This window comes from Phoxinus phoxinus, assembly GCF_949152265.1.
Source record: "Phoxinus phoxinus genome assembly, chromosome: 2".
NCBI classification, from domain to species: domain Eukaryota; kingdom Metazoa; phylum Chordata; class Actinopteri; order Cypriniformes; family Leuciscidae; genus Phoxinus; species Phoxinus phoxinus.
The window spans coordinates 11925966-11942862 of NC_136877.1; the positions used below are offsets into that span (position 1 = coordinate 11925966).

Consider the following 16897-nt stretch of genomic DNA (forward strand, 5'->3'; position numbering starts at 1 on the left):
ATGATATTGATCCATAATAGAAGGATGATTGGATGAGGGATGTATGTATGGATATCCATCTATACAGATGTACAAACAACATCAAACTATACAGATAAAATAGTACTGAATTATGTGTGTTACACACAAGTGTTACAACTAACCCCTCTGTCTGTTACAACTAACCCCGCATATGGGGTAAGTTGTAACATTTGCACTTCTGTCACTTTCAGTGCAACTGTACGAAAATGGAAGGTCCTAGAAAAAAACTTTAAGTGTTCATTTGTAGCAGAGATGTGTATGTTTCTTGTGTAAAAAAAATAATTAATCTAACCTAATTATTTTTTAAATAATTGAGCCAAAACCAAAATGCGTTAGGTTGTGCCCCACTCTCCCCTACTCTTGACCGGAGTTCAGTTAAAATCAACATCAACCTTAAAAACTAGTTCGATTAGGCCTACATTGTTCACTCTCAGTGTATGTGTGGTGATTTATTGTATTCATGATTTTACAACAAAAATTAGGGTTTTGGAAAACCATATAATTTTAAATATGCAATTAAACCAAGATAACCCCAGTAGAGAAAACTTTTTTTTTTTATTCGCCATTAATAGCCTACACACACCAGATGAATGAAAAAATCTTCTGATTCATGTTGTATAATCATTTAGCATGCACTATGATCGCAAATCAAATAAACAACAGTTGTAAAACGTATACGTTAGGCTAGGCTGCGTTATAATTCTTACCTCAAAATTCATCTTTGCCCCGCAACTTTCCCCCCTCACCTCAGGATGGTGGTCATGAAGGATACAGATACGAGAATCTCCTGAAACTGAAGTGAACTCTGATCACAGAACATCCCGAGAGCTTTATAAACACATTCAGAGGGATTCCCAGGAATCTCAGTGAGACTTTCCAGCATCTCGGAATTCCCCATATCTGGATACGGAAGAAATTGGACAGAAAATGGTGGGAATTCAGTGGGAGATTATATCCTTGTTATTCTGTGGGATATGTACCGTTAATTCCCAGGAAAGTACAACTGTCTGTTTGTCTGCCTTCTTGTATTGTGACTGTATGTGAATTAAATCGTTGAATGAATGAACATGAAAGTGAAAGTCATTACTCGAGTGTATGCATCTTTTGTGCGCTAGATGGCGCCCAAATCAAATGCATGATAGTTGTGAGTATCATGTGAAGTGTCAGCATATCTCCACTGTGGCATCTCATTTAAAACTATTTTGAACATTTCCTTATCATTAAAGACCTATGCATAGCAGTTGGTGTATTGAGATGCTTTCTCCTAGCCTATACCCAGCTAACATTGTTTTTCAGCTGACAAAAAAATATTGTTTCATAAGACTACAAACATGTAAAAGGTTATGCCTATTTAATTTATGTTTTATTTTATACAACTGACAACATCATTCTCAGAGGCATCATATACAGATTTGACCAATGTGTAATATCACTACAGAACTGACCGATCAAAACCCCAATTGTAAACTGACCAATCAGCACTCCTCTATATTTGCTATTTGGGGGGTTCTGGTTTAGATTAACTTACAAATGCATTTGAAAAGCTTTGAATCGTCATTCATGGGTCCCATAGAGTATGTATTTATTTAGGCCTGCTTCATGCAGTTTTTAACTGTCAAACTTTATACCTTTCTGAAGGCAGTTCTATCTCAACAGCACCAGATGGCGCAGCAGTTGATTAACAATTATAGTAATTGATAGAACGCTTGAAATCTTACATACATTCACTTTAAAACTCTTATTTTGACTTTGACACAACTGCTGCTGTGAACATATCATCTCACACTCTACTGCATGCTGTATGTTCATGTGATGTGACCTTCGACCCAAAAAGGTAGGTGTTGGAAAAACGTCAGTGGGTGGGGCAACTTTGCAGTGACGTCACTGCTTTAAATCCCGCCGTTTTTGGCATAGACAGTATGGTTTTTGGCAGAGAGCAAAGCAAGCAAGCACAGCGGTAACTTTAAACTAAAGGCCAGACGGCAAGCTTTAAGAGCTTTTTTCATCCTTTGACTTTCACTTCAAAACCCCGTCACACCCAGACTCTCCCTTAATGCAGAGTAAACTTACATATTTCCTCACATCTGTGAATGATTTGCCTGTGCTATTCCTGACAGTAAAGAAGTGTGTGCTCTCTGGGGATACTAGGAAAAATAACGTGCATCAATGTGGCTTCAAAACTAGAATAGAAATAACTTTTTGCTGATATTTTATTAAGTTGACAAAAAAGAAAGTCCAGAACAGCTATTAGGCTATAGGCTAGTATGCTAAGTCTATGCTATTTAAAATGGGATTTGTTTTCAAATTTGACTTAGGTTATTTTATTAATGTGGAAAGCTTCTAATTTTGCTCTTATTTAGCTCAAACTATATTTTCTTCTTCTTCTTCTTCTTCTTCTTCTTCTTCTTCTTCTTCTTCTTCTTCTTCTTCTATTATTATTATTAGGCTTAGTGCTACTATAAGCCTATAGCCTCCTAATATATTGATCTGTTTATGGTTCTTAATTTTAATGTTTTCCGCTATGCACACAAATGCGGAGGAATTCCAACCTTTCACTCTGAAGGTAGTTTCGGTCTATAAATGATTAACTGCATTCATCCGCGCCGCGTTAGTGCGGCGGTGACGCGCAAACTCTCATCAGGTTTTCCGCGTGTCTCTCGCAGACTCGCATCGCAACATCACTTGTGTCGTTGTGTGGGTGGATTCCGTTGTCACTGACAACAACCTCTAAATCAAAGCATGAGGATCGGTATTACATCACAGGCTCGTGCTGGGCTGGGTCTGGCCATTCCGCCAGGTGTAATCACAGGCTTTTCTCGTGGGAACTCCCTTGAAGAGGCTTTTCCTGCGGTGAGCTTTCACGCATCCATCGCCCCGGGATATAATGGAGGAATCCTACAGATGACACTTGCGTTTGGGACGGAAACTCTCTTTTAGTTTATTGATTTCATTCCCGCTGAAATCTGTCCAAAGATCTGCCATGCGGAAAACACCTCGTTCACAAATTTCTTGCTTGGATTCTTCTGTGTTTTCTCCAGTTCTGACTCGTCGAGAGTTTGTTCTTCTGCTGCTGTCATGTCTTATTTTATTGCCCCGTTTGCAGTGTGCTAGATCGGTGAGTGTCCCATATGAGTTTGGCTGAATGCAAGTTATTTGGGATACATGTTGGAAATCTCTCTCTCTCTCTCTCTCTCTCTCTCTCTCTCTCTCTCTCTCTCTCTCTCTCTCTCTCTCTCTCTCTCTCTCTCTCTTTGAAATGAAATGGTGTAAGAATGAGGCTCTGTGCTCTGTTATTGATGGAAAACTATTTTTTTCTTTTCTGCTAATGTAGAAAAAGTTTTTGGTTTGTTTTATTTTTTAGTTGTGGTATAAAAGGTAAATGTAAAATGGTAAATGTTGATTTGTAGAAAAAATTGGAATAAAGTCGTCTTTCAAAATTCAAATTCTCTCTCTCTCTCTCTCTCTCTCTCTCTCTCTCTCTCTCTCTCTCTCTCTCTCTCTCTCTCTCTCTCTCTCTCTCTCTCTCTCTCTTTTAAAGCACAAGCAGCCACCTGGTATTGAAATTTTAGTGTCTGGACAGCCTAATACTGTGACTCAGAAAGGTATGAACTGCTCTTGAATTGATATCAGTCCTCATAGTTTCTGTTTCTAATTACTGTTGCTTCATGGGTTTGGATGTGTGTGTGTTTTAGTTCTCACAACAGATGGCAAAGAGTGCAAGTTTCCATTTCGCTTTGGAGGGTCGATTTATCACGAGTGTATCTCTAAGAACTCTAAGCAGGCCTGGTAAGTGCTAACACACATGACATGTACACCATGTACACATTCAGTGCCTCTCAACCATTTACTTTGACAAATAACCCTCAATCCATTGCATGACAATCAAACCTCAACTCTTACTTTAACTTATAGCAACCTAAATGCCAAAGTGATCTCAAACCCCAATACAACAACTCACACCCAGATGCCTAAATTGTTACCAGACCAACAAAGAATCTGCATGCATAGAATGCATTTATTTATTAAAGAGTTTGGCTATTTCAATCTGTTCGGTTACCAATAATAGTGTAGTACTCTCAGCTCCATGATTAGTACCATTATAGATTTGACTAACAAATCAGCATAACCTGTAATCAGATCATAACTGAGATCAATCGTAGGTCTAAAACATAACTTCTGAGGATGTATGTGTAAAGTTATTTGAGCTGGTTACAATTTCAAATGAGAACCAATTTTTAAATTCAATTGCATTTTGTTTCTGAAATCCACACACGGAACCCACCCGTATCTGATGAGATCAATATAATCATGATTGTTTGGATCAAAAATATTCCAATCCTACTGAAAGTTTTGAACGACAAAACCAATCAAAACCAATTTTTCTTTCTTTCTTTTGAACAATCCATTTTCAAGATGTAATGCAATTTGATAGTCGAAATCCAATCAACTTAACAATAAGGTTTCATTTGTTAACATTAGTTAACTACATTAGTTAATACTATCTAGTAATGAATAATACTTCTACAGCATAATCTTAGTTCATGTTAATCACAATATTTACTAACATTAGTTAATGCACTGTGAACTAACACGAACAAACAATGATCAATTGTATATTTTATTAACTAACATGAACAAAAATTTAAGATGTAGGCTAGTTATATGTTTCTCATTGTTAGTTCATGTTAGCTAATGCATTAACTAATACAATTTTGCAACGATTGTTTTCTATGCTGTAATGGATTATGAGATAACAAACAGGTAAGATTTTAAAACAGTTTAATCTCAAATCAATATCTCTTATCCCCATAATTATTTCCGTGGTGAAATGCTGTGTAATAATAAGTGGTATGACTGTACCTTATCCCTTAAATGTCTGTCTAGTTTGAACTTGCCGCTTTCTAGCAACTGCCTTCGTCACGGAAGCTTTGCATTTAAAAACCTAATAAAATATTTTAACTCAAGTAAATAGTTTGTCTAATTATCTACTTATGTGGCAAGTAGCTGTGTAATAAGCGGGATAATGTACATCCAGCCGGTTGTTTTCGTAGTATAAACCCCTCTGCTTCGCCTCAGGGTCCTGATCACATTCTGCGATAACAACTGGCTGGATGTACATTATCCCTTACTTAACAAATAAGGCCTACTATGAAGTATTACCTTAATTTCTTTTAAACACCTACACCCTGATAGTTACCCATCTTAAACCAGTTTATGTCCTTACAAATCCAAACCCACATTCTGAACGAGTTTAAACCACATTGTACCATCAACCAAAACTCATAACCCAGCCCTAATTCTGATTTAATCTGTAAATGCAAACTCCTCTTCATCTTGAGTAACCTTTACCAAACCCAGTGACTACACTACTTTGTTTGCTAAAAATTATCTTTTGTCATCATCTCCGCTGCTCTTTATGTTTCCTCTGTCAGTGAGTGGAGCAGATGACTACACAATACACATACCGATGTTATAAACCGTTATAAACATTGAGAAAGAGTGAGTTTTATCAGGCAGAGAGATCAGGGCCGTGATGAAAGATCAAGGAGGCGGCACGGTTATTAATGTCATTGCAGCTGAACAAGTGTGTGCAGATCTCCATATGGAGCAACTCTTGAGTGAGTTTTACTCCATAAAAATTTGCTTGTGGCTGAGTGTTGTTGTGAGACACTTTGGATTTGGAGTGGATTTGCTTCAAGCAAGGCCAAAAACTCTCTGGCAGTACTTTCATATTCTTCCCGTGTGCTATAATTTCTTTCTGTGGAACGCAAAATTATCATTTTGAAGAATCGTTATGCAGCTTGATCGCAATTTATTGCCATTTAGTGATGGAGTACCATGGAAGCTAAAGATACCCGGAACAAAGCTTCTGGTAGCTTCTGGTTGGCTGAAGCAAGCAGTTCAAAGGCAAGCAGGAAGTATGGCAGAGCGATGCAGCATCTCAATCCCTTCTCAGGGAACCATGAGATGTTCTGCATATGAAGCATCAACTTGGCACGCTACGCGCATATAGGCCTGGCATAGGCTACAGGAAAGAACAATTTGTTTAATTTATGTGATTGTGTTATAGATTCTCTTCAACGATTCAGATAATTTCAGAATCGAGTCTGAGCTTAGTTTTAAACAAAGATGTGTGATGACGCTGCGTTTGCTTTAAAAACAACCGTATTCTGCTTGCTTCTAATTCCTCTGTCACACACACACATTCGAACCTTCTGAAACATAGTTTTTCATACAGTTCGGAAAAGTTGAAGCGAATTGGACATTCGCGGGCTTCATTGCACTACCAGATCATGGCACTAGATATGCGCTGTGAAATACGCGCGCTTTGCTTGATGTTACTCTAGTAGTGCGCGGTCTCGCCCGCCGGTATTTTCCTTACAAATGCTCTATAAAGGTATCATATGTCTTTTGGAATGCAGTTGGCTTATATATTAAAAATAAAAATATGAAAACCATCGACAGAAGCTGCTTTCAATTTCAAATAATACTCACGCCCACTTTGTGAAGAGCGCTCTCACATGCGGCTGTGAGCGACTCGGTCTACGTGTACTTGCATCTCAAAATGAGTTTATGACGTGAAATTAATGTAAACAGTCAGTTATGTCTTAAGTTATTAAACAGAGAGGACAAACCACATCTTATATTTCAAAAGAGATCTGTGCATTAGTGTGAAGCAGAAACTATAGGCATATTATAATACATGTCTACACAAAAACTGTTAACACACACACACACAAGTACTGTCCCCCTTTACTTAACATACACATAAATTGTAAGAATATGACTAATGACTACTAATAAATAAACATTAGGCCTATGATAAAGCTATTAAATAGCAGTCCCAAACTAGTTTTTGTTAATACAATCTTGGTATGAGCCACCAACATCATTTAAAAATATAAAAAAAATAACACAAAGTGAAAATAAAGTGGTATTTTGTGGTTAATATGGAAATGACAGTTACCATGGTGAATACACATTACTAACAAGAACTGTTAATGAAACATGGAAACTGCTCCTGGTGAATATAATGAACATCAGACCTGCATGGCTGCATGCAAATCCTTCTCAGCTAACACACGACGTACCAGTAACGTGATTTATTGGTATTTTACTTTTATTTCGTGACTTACTAATTTACAACGTAACGACGGAAAAAATGGACAACAGTAGCTTTAAAAGCATGTCAGTGGGCAGTAGCATGAAGTATTTGATCAATTGCTCACTCATAAAGACAGTCACTTGTTGCCACCTTCTGGCTTAATGATGCAAGTTGTGCAAACACAGACAAGCAGAGTGATACAAACAGTAAAAAGTCCCAGTGCTGATGGGGAAATATTCGAACGCATTTGAGGTAACGTTTAAATATATACAATAATAATGGCAATATATTTAATAGGGTGCCTATGTTGTTAAATTGAGCTTATAATTTCCTCTATCTTCATTCGGTCATTTAAAACTTCTATAGAAAAACAGCTGTTTATTTAAACTACTTGGATCTTATCTCGCATTGTATGATCGTTAACTGAAGTGAAGCGTCGCATTGGGATTCGCGCTCGGCTCGTGCTTCTGTGAACAAAAATCCTGCTTGCTTTGATTGGTCTCAAACATTTTGACATCACGAGCGGGTGTGTGAGTACTGAAACAGCTCAGATGAGAAGGGCAGTTATCGTTGCGATGGGCGAATCATTGCATCAACATTTCCGAACTTCAGGGATCTCAATGATGAGTACGACCCTGACTGGGTGTTTTTTATTCACGAGATTGGATAAGCTACTAAATGATGCGCATCAGAGGGGATTTAGAAGTGGGTATACGCAATGCCGACTGAAAAAGAAGTGGATATACGCAGAGGCGCCGCAATAGGGCAGGCAAGCCAGGCAATTGCCTGGGGCACTGCATTTTGGGGGCCCCCGAGGGCTGATAATTTAAACAATCAGAAATGTTAATATAAAGACACAGCAACATCTCTGCATCCCCCTTAGTGGGGCCCCTCTCTCGTTACGCCTGTTAAGCTTTTACCTTTTTCAAACTGGTGCAGCGCTTACTCGCGGTAGGTATACATGATTTGATTTGTTAAACATGAAAAGGACTTATCCGTCTGCCATGGCAGCTCGCTCTAACTTTAACCTAGATAAATGTTCGCTATTATATGGATATTAGGTGCATATCCAAAGTGTTTGTGCGGAGGGTGGAGCGTGCACTGCATGGAGGCGTCGGCGCGAACACTTGCATTTTCCTATCAACAGTGGAAACAACTTGAAATACTCAATTTTTTCTGGTCATACAGAAAAGAATAATGCATCAGTCGCAAGTACTTTTATTTGTGTAAACTCACAATAACAAGAAAACGTTGTGCTTTTGTAAAATAAAATAAAACAAACAGGGCGCGCTTTCATGGTCTCCGTGGCGTGAACTGGAGCATGTCTCAAAAATTAACTGAAACACAGTGTATAGCCTCACAGACATGATGAATATTTCTATATATAGCTCGAAATGTCCACTTTTAAACAAAAAATTTGAATCGAAAGCAAATACCGGCTGATTAGGTAATCCATATGAAAGGTGCATTTCTCTCTAAGACGCATCCACTTTACAGTGGAGATGTATATAGATATGTTTGCAGCTGACACTGATTTAGAAATATATATATTTTTAATATACGGCGTATACCCAGCAAACATGCTCCTTTGGGCCCCGCATGAGCTAGGGGCCCGTGTGGGTTTTCACTAGGGGCCCGTGTGGGTTTTCTGTGGGCGAGCCCACTGTGGGCTTGCCCTCGGAAAGTAGTTCTACGCAGAAAGTAGTTCTTTGTAGTTCTTTGTTCTACGCAGAGTGGATTTTCTTTTATAATTGCGGCTAATAATAAAATATCCAAAAATCACTTGCACAGTGTGATATATTTCCTGCAGTTGTGCACTTACAATATCCCAAAAGTCTCCAAAGATTTTTTATTTCAGAGAAATTCCAATTTTAAATAATGGCCCGTTCCGGAAAAAAATGTTGCCTGTCAATGATGCAATATCCACGCTATCCTCTGTTTCCTCTCGTACTGCCATAGCCATGACATAACCATGGCGACAGACGTGGACAACTGCGTAGTGCATAACGTTTAGTGGCACGCTGTTCTTATTTCGTTCAAACATTATGGACCATGGTAAGCAGACTTTAGGACAAAAAATGAGAACTAAAACGAGGATCGATATCGGCGTGGCATTTTTGAGATGCCGAGAGCTCCACGTCCGTGACAAACCGCTCTTGAACATTCTTTATTAGACAGGTGAGCAAATGTAAATAAAACAAATCAATATTATATAGCTCAACATGATGAAATGTTAGAATATGATCTGTATGTTATTCTTATGTTGATCTAGCTTACTAGTAAGCTGCTAGTTTCATATAGCAAACGGATTAACACATAGAATAACATTATAACTTTCAACACACTCAAATGCTGTTTAGTATGATAGTGTAACGTTAGATGGTGAAACAGCGCTGCGTTACCTCACAAGTTTAATTCGTCAAATAAACTGACCTGTGTGAGTAGTAATTCAGCACTTGCGGGTAGTTCGGTAGAATGAAATATCCTTTTTCATTTATATCCGCGGTACTCGTGTGTGATATCTGTCTATTATTAGCAATCGCGACCTGATTCATACCAGTGTAATGTTAAAAAACATGTTTTCATGAATGTTTTCACTCATCCATTAACATTAACATTATTACATCCATCAGCTTGACAGCAAGTCCCATCATTCAGCTCGTCACTGCGTCATAAACCTACGCCTTTGTTATTGTGCACCCCTTGCGGTGAAAAAAATGACATTGTAGCTTTAATTTTGCAGCCCTGGCTCTATATTAAAAAAATGATCGTCATCTCGATAATAGTATATGGATATCCGTATCGCAGAGAGCGAGAGAGGTGCGATAAATTAAATTAATTTTATGTGCCAATCATTTGTGTATTGCATGCATAGGCTGTTTATCCAAATTTTAATCTTTCACCTGATTATTTTGGTATGATCATCATTACTGTGACAATCAGCGGCTGGAGTGCCCGCGTGAGCCACTGGGGGGCACTCCTTCTCTGTTTCACTCATTTTTATGTTTTACTCTGGACTGATTAATGTTGATTTTATGCACCTGTGTTTTATTATCTTGTTTAGCGCACCTGTCTTAAGCCTGAGTGGCCCGTTGCACCAGTGCTCAGTATTGTTTGTGTCTTACTGCATTACCCAGCGTTTTCCGAGTTCCTTTGTATTTTCTAGTTTCACGGTTCCTGGATTCTTTGCCTGTATCTGGTTTTCCCGTTTGCCTTCTCCCTGCATTGTACTTCTGACATTGGACTGCTTACCTGGTTTTGACCCCTGCCTGTTTCCTTGTACCTGTCTCTGGATTCTCCTCTCATTAAAGCCTGCATTTGGATCACCACTGTCTGCGTCCTCGAGCAGTTTATGACAGAATACTGAGCCACTACTGATCCAGCGGCTGAGAGAGACACGGACCTCGTCATGGATCCCACAGCGCAGATCGTATGCCTCCGTCAAGGGGAACGTCCTCTCAAGGTTTTTGTGACCGATTTTTTGAAGCTCTCTCGTCAGTCCTATTTAGATGATTTCTGTTTAATGATGTTCTTTCGGGGAGGACTGTCTGAACCGCTCGGCTCTGCTATACCGTTTCCAAGTTCAAGCTGGACTCTAAACCAATATATTGACCTGGCCCTTTCCATGGGCGGTTCGCTTTTTACTGTGGATTTTTTGGAACTTTTGCTTCACAGAAAGCCCGACGATTCGCCATTGTACACTGAATCCACGCATCAATTGTCTCCCGGTGAAGCAGCGCTTCGTAAGGGGTCCGCCGTATCCACGCAACATGTGAATCCCGACGTTCGGACACTTCACGTGAGCTCAGTTGTATTCCTGCCTCAAGGGTTTTCTGCTGCGTCTGAGCGCGTGCCAACCGAACCCACGCTTCACGTCAGCCCAGCCGAGACCGCGCTCGATGAACCAGAGCTTCACGTCAGCCTCGACGAACCAAGTGAGCCAAGAGAATCGAGTGAGTCAACTGAGTCAAGTGCATCCTGTGAGTCAACTGAGTCAAGTGCATCCTGTGAGTCAACTGAGTCAAGTGCATCCTGTGAGTCAACTGAGTCAAGTGCATCCTGTGAGTCAACTGAGTCAAGTGCATCCTGTGAGTCAACTGAGTCAAGTGCATCCTGTGAGTCAACTGAGTCAAGTGCATCCTGTGAGTCAACTGAGTCAAGTGCATCCTGTGAGTCAACTGAGTCAAGTGCATCCTGTGAGTCAACTGAGTCAAGTGCATCCTGTAATGAATCAAGCCCAGTGAAGCGCCGTCGCAGAAGGAGAAGGAGGACTCGTTGGGCTCGCCAGGCTCCGGAGGGCGTTCCCAGACTCCTCGCCCTGCCGGCCCCGCCTCTGCGCCTCGCCCTGCCGGCCCCGCCTCTGCGCCTCGCCCTGCCGGCCCCGCCTCTGCGCCTCGCCCTGCCGGCCCCGCCTCTGCGCCTCGCCCTGCCGGCCCCGCCTCTGCGCCTCGCCCTGCCGGCCCCGCCTCTGCGCCTCGCCCTGCCGGCCCCGCCTCTGCGCCTCGCCCTGCCGGCCCCGCCTCTGCGCCTCGCCCTGCCGGCCCCGCCTCTGCGCCTCGCCCTGCCGGCCCCGCCTCTGCGCCTCGCCTCGCCGGCTCCGCCTCTTCGCCTCGTGTTACCTGCGCCTCTTCCTGTGGTGGTTTCCAGCCTGGAGGCTTTAGCCTTAGACTTCCCCAAGTATTTTTTGGGGGGGGGGCCGTAGGTACCCTGTGAGGGCCATGGAGGCGGCGCCTACATGGACCTCTGCACGTCGACCTTCGGCTGAGCTCTTGTCACTGGTCCTGTCCAGCCCTGTGCTCCCTACGTCTTGGTCCTGTGTTAAGTGTGCTCCGCCCTGGTCCCCTGTTAAGTGTACTCTGCCCTGGTCCTGTGTTAAGTGTGCTCCACCCTGTCTCCCTTCTGAGTGTGCTCCGCCCTGGCCGTCGGCACGCCCTGCTCCGCCCTGGTCGCCCACGCTCCACGGCCCAGGCCCGGTCTGCCTGTGTCCTGGTCCCGTTCCCCTGCACGGGCCTGGCCCTCCATCCCATCCCCCGTTGACCTCCCCCCGGAGCTCTTTGGAGCGTCTGGAAGCCGCTCCTTAGAGGGGGGGTTATGTGACAATCAGCGGCTGGAGTGCCCGCGTGAGCCACTGGGGGGCACTCCTTCTCTGTTTCACTCATTTTTATGTTTTACTCTGGACTGATTAATGTTGATTTTATGCACCTGTGTTTTATTATCTTGTTTAGCGCACCTGTCTTAAGCCTGAGTGGCCCGTTGCACCAGTGCTCAGTATTGTTTGTGTCTTACTGCATTACCCAGCGTTTTCCGAGTTCCTTTGTATTTTCTAGTTTCACGGTTCCTGGATTCTTTGCCTGTATCTGGTTTTCCCGTTTGCCTTCTCCCTGCATTGTACTTCTGACATTGGACTGCTTACCTGGTTTTGACCCCTGCCTGTTTCCTTGTACCTGTCTCTGGATTCTCCTCTCATTAAAGCCTGCATTTGGATCACCACTGTCTGCGTCCTCGAGCAGTTTATGACAATTACATATGGCTATATAATTTTTTTTTTTAAATAGCTAATAAAAATAGCATTTCTCTAGGGAAATGTTATATCGCAAGAAATATTGTTATCGCAATATTCAACAACAATATCGCATATCGCATATTTTTCCAATATCGTGCAGCCCTAGTCACCACTCCTTTGCTACCTGACTAATAACTTATTTTAATTAATCTGTTTGAGATCGAATTAACGCTAGATTTTGTCATATACGTTACAGACATGGCATCTGAAGACCATTTAAAAATTTTCTCAGTTATTTTGCTTTATTACCACCAGACTCAATATTTGGCTCGTTCTTACATAGTTGAGCACGTTCGCACATGCGCAGTCTTCAAAAACGGTGCTTTAAATCTCTTGACAAACTAAAAGACGTAAATTACATTTGTATGTATTCTAAATAAATAACACAGGTTGTACTGAATGTCAGCTTTCTTTATTGCTAAAAATAAGGATTTATTCAGTCTTCATCTCATGTAAACTAGAAACTATGCTTCTAATCACAGCTCGAGAGCTCTCGTTCCAACCACAAAAGTTTGCGATGCTGTCTGGGAACGTTCGTTGGAACGATGGTTTCGGGAAACACCAAATCGTTGAACTATGCTGATAACGACGGAACTCGCGACCATAGTTGGCTAACGAAGCTTTCGGGAAACGCTCCCCTGCTCAGCACTGCCACTTGCCACAATAGTCTCCACAATCCATTAGCTAATAGTCTGCTTGGAAGCTGGGGAACTGAAGCAGCAAGTGTCCTACCCTCTTAAGGGAGTAATCACTAACAGAAAAGCCATATTTTAAAGTTAGGAACTTCTCTGAAATTGAGTCCATGGCTCGAAGGGTGCCAGGGACAACGCTTCCAGGAATTCTTACATGGACCGCAGGGCTCAACCTCCTCAAAGTCCCATGAAGGAAACGGGTGATCAAATGGTGTCTTACCAAAGACCTATTGCCTAAAGCTGTGTGGAAGGCAGCTGTATTTTCACAAGGGTGGCCAATATGATACAAAGTTGTGATGAAATATCTACCTTTGTGTTCCCTGGACAAAAATAACAGCATATAGGTTTGGTACGACTGTAACGTGTATGTTCAGTTTAGTCTAGTTTGCTCTTTGTTTGCTCTGTTTGTCTGTGTCCCTGATCATTAGTTATTTCCCTCGGTTCCATCACACCTGTTCTGTTTCAGTCAATCACCATGTCTATTTAAACCCTCAGTTTCCTGTGTTTCTTTGTCCAGTATTGCTTATGTTGTTGTGCAGTGTTTGCTCCCTTTCCCCTGCATGTACTCTTGGACTATTAAAGAACTTTGTTCTTTCTCTTCTGTTCCCGCGTGTTTGATCTACATGTGAGAATGAAATGATGGTTAATAAATAATGACAAATTTTCCATGCACTCAACAACCAATAATTAACAAAATATATTATTGATGGCAGACACTGTACATTCTCATTACAAGTAAACTCATATTTATTGTAGACATATCTTCTTTTACCTTTCTTATTCTTGTTCATGTTTATTATGATTAGGGGAATTTCATGCAACATGTACATGTTGGTGTTTGTCTAATGTCCCATTTACATTTTAGAGCTGTAAATGACCCATTCAGATCAGATTTGCACCACTGTTTCAGATTCCGTCTGTTTGAGGTTTACGCAAGTCTTGAGTAATTCAGATGCATGTCATGACCATTGTGTTTTTGGTTTGACTAGGTGTTCTCTAACACACAACTTTGACCGTGACCAGAAGTGGGGATACTGCAGTTCACCCACACGGCTGTTTAATGGTAAGAAATAATTTTTTTCTCTCTCATGTAAACTGTCATGTCGTCAGCCTTTTGACGATAGTAGATCTCATTGACAGTATTTGATCTGATTTTTTTTCAACCAGAGGAACCAAACAGTCAATTTGTTGTCAAGTAAAATCAAAATATTTAATGTTTAATAAATGGATGCACAGTAAAATATGTGCATGTCATAAGCATGGCATGTCGTTCACAATTATTAACTAAATGAAGCAATAACGGAATTTGTATGCATATACCAGTAAATAGTAATAATCAGTGATATTTACCTACAAATATCTCTAGCAAAGTATTTTAATTTACTAAAAATACCATGCAGAGTCTTCCGTGAAAATGTTTGAGTGCTGGTGCAAATTAAATCAGGGATGAATCAATTCACTGAAATACACATTTTGGTAACACTTTAACTACTTTAGTTAACATGAACTAAGAATGAACAATACTTTTACAGCAGTTATTAATCTTAGTTAATGGTAACTTCAACATTTACTAGTACATTTATTCAAATTAAATGTTGTATTTGTTAACACTAGTTAATGTGATGTGGAACAGTTGTAATTTTATTAACAAAGATTAATAAGTACTGTATTGCTGTATGTATAAGTAACAAATGTATTGCTCATTGTTAGTTCATGTTTGTTAATACATTGACTAATGTTAACGAATGAAACCTAATTGTAAAGTGTTACCAACCTTTTTGAATTCGCTTTTATTTTTATATTTTCCTAAGGCATGTTTATAAAAGCTACTTAAATGTCCTAATTGAACTAAGGCCTAATCCTGGCTTAATCTAAACCCTGTCTGTGAAACCAGGCCATATATATTTAAAACTTAACTTAAAACCTAAATAAATCTGAAATAAAATATATAACTATATTTGATAGTTTTAACTTAAATTAACAATAACAACACTGCATGGAAGTGAATTAATCTGTTTTAACGCTCTCATACTCCAAACTAGTTTAATGACTTGTTAAAAAGACTTGATGGCCAATAAAAACTGAATTAAATTCATTTTATATATTCACAATGTTGCTTCATTTTATATTGCTTACAAAATCATTAAATGTATAATGTATATATCACCGAGCATTCATGTGAACGTTTTTTGCTTGTGGATGGATTAATAGCTGAAACTGTGGGTTTACCAGGATATTTACTTTCAGAGAGAGGTGTTTATGTTAATGCATAAATGACACGCTTTGTTTGTAAGACGCAGACCTCTGTTTATAACAGCAGATGTACAGAGTTTGTTTTCAAGTGGGTGCTCTGGTTCAAACACACTGTCTGTGTATACGCTCACGTCATGCTCTGGTTTTTTGAAGGGTCACTAGTGGCAGTTCTGGCTTATTTGGTTCCCTGTACAAGACATTTTTAAGCTTAATTAATTCTATTGAATTCACTTGGACAAAAAAGTGCTGTGTAAGTTCAAATGGGCAGAAATGCTTCTGTACTGTATCTACATGCTCATATAACTGTGTTCAGTAATCATGAGCGTAATGCGGACCGCATTTGGCACAACATTGTTTATGATTTGGAAAACAGATACTGTATGACTCATTGACTCATTCAAGGTTTGAGAAATGAGCAAACTCAGCTGCATGATGAATCAGTGCTGCCGTCACGATGATAAGCAAGTTTTTCTTTATCTATCTCATTCGCTCCTCAGGGTTTCTTCATCCACGTCAGGGTCCGAGTCTCTGCCGGCAAAACCCGTGTTTGAATGGGGGTGTTTGTGCCACGAATGCTCACCTGGACTCATTTGATTGTTTGTGTCCTGATGGCTTTACTGGAGCTCTGTGTGAAAAAAGTGAGTGAAAGACAGTGAAGTGGCCATATTCACATAATGAAATGATAATTTCAGTGTGATTATGGTTATTAATTGCCACTTGTATGGCACAATCATGAGTGGAGTTATGCAAAGTCATCGACCTGCTGGGATATTGTTTTAAAGGCTTCACGTGATCCCTTGTGAAAAAGAAGTGCGCTTAATTGTATTGAATATGCTCTTGTGGTGTACTTCAAAAGTACCTTTGCAGATAATATAATAATAATGAAATAAAAGGCCACTTAGGTGTACTTAGTTCATTTTCATGTTTTTAAAATCTTAGCCTAAGTACGTGTTCAAAGTGCACTTTGTATGTCTTTGTTGTACTTTAAACTTTAAAACAAGTTAACTTAAAACCAGCTTTAAAACAAGTAAACTTATTTTAAATGTACAAAATTGCACAATCATCATTACAAATGTGTAACTACAAATATAGTACAATACATAACAGAAATAGTTTTCAATAGAAATGACATAAAATGTTATTTCAGCTTGTCAATACATTCAGCAGTACACTTTAACCATGTTGCATAGACAATAGAAGTAATTATGAAATTACATGTAAAGATGTTAAGTGGGAAGGAATTAGAAGTCCTAGTTAAGTGGG

General features: G+C 40.1%; 1 protein-coding gene across 3 annotated transcripts in view; it reads left to right on the forward strand.

Moving 5' to 3' along the window:
* The first annotated feature begins 2626 nt into the window (after positions 1–2626).
* The window catches only part of hgfac (HGF activator), a 30656-nt gene continuing 16385 nt past the window's right edge, over positions 2627–16897 (forward strand). The window contains exons 1-5 of one of the 3 annotated variants that reach the window (XM_079604774.1): positions 2627–3136; positions 3560–3623; positions 3714–3807; positions 14371–14444; positions 16132–16272. In XM_079604774.1, the coding sequence (XP_079460900.1) occupies positions 3002–3136; positions 3560–3623; positions 3714–3807; positions 14371–14444; positions 16132–16272 (508 nt within the window). In that variant the 5' untranslated portion in view covers positions 2627–3001. Of the gene's footprint in view, positions 3137–3559; positions 3624–3713; positions 4783–14370; positions 14445–16131; positions 16273–16897 lie in introns of all 3 variants that reach the window. The other 2 variants (XM_079604776.1, XM_079604775.1) reach the window with 2 other exon arrangements.